The sequence below is a fragment of the Theobroma umbraticum genome, unplaced genomic scaffold (genome assembly GCF_002168275.2).
Source record: "Theobroma umbraticum cultivar Fairchild unplaced genomic scaffold, ASM216827v3 scaffold_130.0, whole genome shotgun sequence".
Taxonomy (NCBI): Eukaryota; Viridiplantae; Streptophyta; class Magnoliopsida; order Malvales; family Malvaceae; genus Theobroma; species Theobroma umbraticum.
In genome coordinates this window covers 5,878,213-5,882,420 of record NW_018397264.1, presented here as the reverse complement: position 1 = coordinate 5,882,420, position 4,208 = coordinate 5,878,213, and the positions used below count along the sequence as shown (strand labels likewise).

At 37.8% G+C, this 4,208-nt stretch overlaps 1 protein-coding gene across 1 annotated transcript; it reads right to left on the bottom strand.

Moving 5' to 3' along the window:
- Positions 1 to 6: 6 nt before the first annotated feature.
- Positions 7 to 3,504, bottom strand: LOC110421049 (RNA-binding (RRM/RBD/RNP motifs) family protein). The gene is given in 6 exon segments (XM_021434499.2): positions 7 to 1,143; positions 1,264 to 1,514; positions 1,638 to 1,763; positions 1,765 to 1,920; positions 2,207 to 2,482; positions 2,485 to 3,504. Coding segments are annotated over 6 exon segments (1,749 nt in total). The 5' UTR covers positions 3,205 to 3,504; the 3' UTR covers positions 7 to 923.
- Positions 3,505 to 4,208: the final 704 nt, after the last annotated feature.

The window sequence follows — 4,208 nt, the reverse complement described above, 5'->3', positions numbered from 1 at the left end:
CTATTCTTGTCATCAATATTTTGCAAGTTGTTATTTTGGAATGGGCTTTTGTCTGTTTATTAAGTCAGGATTAATATTAGTTGAGGCACTTTCTTTGCTATATGACAGATTTTTGTGGTGAGTTTATTGCCAGATATTGCTTGTTAAATGTGGTTGCTTGTTTCAGTTTTCTTTTCAAACTTCTGTTTCCTATATTGGTTGCGTTAGAAGTAGTCTATGGCTTGCAAAATGCTTGTTTCGACTAAGACCCAAAGATGACATAGGACATTGTGCTTGACCAATTTACTCTAACCCCCAGAAAAACAATGTCATTTTCATTGTAAGAATTGAAAAGTGTTAATGTTGCAGACTACATATTATAATTTAAAAGTGTGAATCATACGATGAAGAGAGAATAGATTAACGTTCGTGTAAAATATTAAGGTTTGGGTATGTTTAGGCTTGGCTCCCCGCCGTTAGCTTAAACATGGCCTTTAAATTATGCTTGTATTTGCTTTCCTTGTTAATACCATCGTGCTGATGTCGTTAAAGTCTCTTCCCTTGGATCAACGATATAACGACAGCCATGGCACCTTGTGGATTGCGGCTTGCGTCCATCATAACTGCTGAGCCGTTAGAATCTTTGCTTAAGCATCAATGAATCATGCTGGGGTCTGGTTCATGGAAAAAGTTGCATCATTCCAGCAGAAACTGAATAGGAAGATTTGAATTTAGAGTAGAGATCAATTAAGCAGCTGTTTAAAAGATAATGGGCTATATAATTCATTTGCATTGTTTGTTGAATAAATCCAGTTGAAAGTAATTGGTTAACGTTGATCCACCTATCTGAAGTGCCATAAAGATGAACTCAAGTATGAAATAAAATGCTCCCACCCTGCTTTCATGCTTGATGCTACCAAATCAAAATTGGCTAATTGGATTAATTAAGATTCTTTGCCATAATACTTGGCAGCAAGGTCAGTCAACTGACTCAACTCAGTGGTATGAATAGGCTTCTCAAGTTTTTTCAATAAGTTGCACGTTACGGAATTCCCATGTCTCCTTTCTTCTGGTTAACTCGAAAGGGCCCGGAGAATTGCAGGGAGAAAGATAGGAGCTGGCTGGACAAGCCACCGGTTTTCAGTCACTACCATTCCATTCAAACTGGATATATATGCAGCACAAGCATGTATTAGAAGAATGCTTTGGTTGATTACTTATGCTATCATATATTAGAATAATGCTTTGGTTGATTATTTATAACAGTTTAAATATTAAACATACCTATTAACAATATTCAGCATGTTAGGCCATTCAGCAAGGTCGAAATGCACATTGATGTTGCCCTTAGCTCTTTCTGCCATATACTTGACTTGTCCAAAAGAATTGCATATTTTCCAGACTTTGCTTTTAAGCTTAACGTTTGACATCCTTATTACTGTTGTCCTTGGTGCATCAATCCTGAGGATTGGCAGCTCCTTTCCTGAGACAAGTATGGAATGTTCTGCAAGTGCCCTCTCTTTGGCATCTTCTGTCTGGCAAGTGAGACTTCATAAATAGGTATTTAAACACAAAAATGAAGATGCACAAACCCTTAACAGAATCTGAAGATACACCACAATTCCTAGACACCAACAGCAAAGGGACAAGCGTTTCACCTCAAACTCCACGTATAAAACAGAACTTGTGGAACCCAAGTAAAAGCTGGAGATACCAGGTTGACAGAAAGCAAGAGCTTCCTTTAGCTGTTGTGAGCTTATATCCTCAGACAGTTGTTTGACTTTTAACTGTTTTGGTAGGATTCTTCACTAGTGCAACTGGAGCATCAGGAATGAAAATTGTACCATCCATGTCTTCTGAAGAAGATGCCTCCACAAAGGCTTCTGCATTCAGAACCATTAGTTCAGTTTTCTTAAGAGCATTTTGGTAACCTTCCCTTGTCTGCAATAAAGCCAGAATAGATAGTTCAGATTCTAAATGGAAAAAATTGAATGCTTCATAAAGTAAAAAGTTCTATATATCCGTCATCTGGCTCACCACTACTAGTTAGGGATTAGACCTTGGTTCAGTTTAGCTCTTGCATTTTTCCTGATGCCCAGGACATTTGTATTGATAAATATGATAAAAAAGAAAGTAAAGTGAAAGAAAGGCACTTAGAACCTTTACAAATTTTTTTTTCCTCTTGTAGGGGGAGCAAGGAATTTCTGAATAAAATCAAAGAACTGACCTCAAAATGCACCATAAAATCTTTGAACATGCTCTGTTTAGTAAAAGAAACTGCCTCTACATTCACAATTGGCCAGCAATCACAGAAAGCTGTAAGGATACTGTGCTTCCTAATATTTTGGGTTAAAAATCTGACCATTACTTTGTTTTCCTTAGATCCTTCTTTGGTGAAATACCTAGGTGAACTGCTATTAAGCTCTTCTCTGCTAATTGAAGGAGGCACGGGATAGTTTGGTCCTGATTTTACATGATCAGAGTTGGATAAATTTAAACTGCTACCTCTTCCCTCTCACTTATGGACTCTGTAGGAATACGTGACTCTTCTTTCTTGTCAAGTGATATTTTAGTTTCACTGCTCATATGATGTTGTTTCAAAGATGTCTTTCTTCTTTCAACATCAAACTTCTGCAAGTTAGCCTGGTTCTGGACATTTTTAAGGAACTCTTCATTGCTGAGTTGATCTGTTACATACGAGATAGTACTTTCCCTTGCCTTAATAGTTGACTGGTCTCCAAATACCCCCTTGATCCTTTCAATTAAGCCCTGGATTTCTAGTTCTTTCTCTAGTTCCTTCCCTGTTGAAAATTCAGTTTGTGCTAGAGTATCATGCAACTTACCAGCCATTTCTCCTGACATTAGATTATTCAAGACATTCATCTTGGCACTTAAAGAACCAGAAGCCGTACGCTTTTCGCCTGAATTAGTGCTTACATTTGGCCTTTGAACAAAAGTTGCAGTTCTCTTCCCAAGTAGATGGTTCATATTTTCAAATGAGGATGAGTCATTTATACCATCAGACAATGTTTTATGTTTTTCATTAGTCAGCTCTAGTGTCAAGTCATATAAATCCTTAGCACATTGACTCTGTTCCTTGTCACACTCAACAAGTACATCTGGCATTGCCTCTTCAAATTGCTTGACCTCACTTTTCAGCTTTTCATCAAAATTATCTGAAAGCTTTCCTGATTGATCAATCTTCACAGAAGAGTCTTCCACCATTGCATCAGAGGCTAAACTTCTTCATTTATTGCTTTCATTGCCATGAGAAACCATTACAGCTTCTCAAGACTGAGCTATACTTTGAATGCCATTAAGTCCAGCATCATCAGAATTGTTATGCATTTTTCTAACCTCAGAAGTTGCGATTATAACTGCTCCCTCAAAAGCATTTTTCCCAACTGCATTGGTTGTCGAACAGGTGCCACCAGGATAAGTCATTGTGCCTTCCGGCAACTGAAGCACATTTTGCGACTCAAGAAATTTAGTGTCATGTGGACTATGTGTCATAGTAAATTTCAGAAGCTGTCATGTCAATGTCGGAATCTGATGTTTCCCTCACAAATCACAATGGGTTCCTGAAATTGAGAACTTCCAAGGATCGTTTGCTTTATGTTTGTTAGAATTCCTTTCGACCATGACGTTCTCTCTCTGCATAGAGCAGTTGTAGAACAAAATGGCATCAGTGACCACTTAAACAAGCCATATCAACTGATTGTAAACACGATTTCATTCACTAAGCTGAAAAAGAGTTACTTACAATGCACACAGAAAAAAAAAAAAACAATAAACAGACAACAAGAAGGGTACATATAGGGGCATCCTCTACCCCCCGGTCCTTTCTTCTTCCACTGCCACTGGGCCTGTGGGTGGAGAAAGCTATCAATGCCGTTGCTCTTGGCCAGTAACATACTGAACCAGATTATCAAAGTAACAGTTCATTCATCAATACTTCAATTAAAAGAATTCTATCAGTACATCACCCAAAAGAAAGAAAAAACAGAAAAGCTCACTTCTTTGATTCTTTATCAACTGCCGTGCCCTCCTTTGCTGGCTTTAATCCTTTCAAAAAAGAAGATTTCTTAGACCCACTACGGGAAGAAGAAGAAGAAGAAAAAGAACACCATTTTGTTGATTGTGTAAGCCCTGGAATAATTTATCACCGGTTCCTAGCTGTTAGTGAAAACCCAGAAAATGTTTGACAAAACTACTATTAAAAAGAAAAA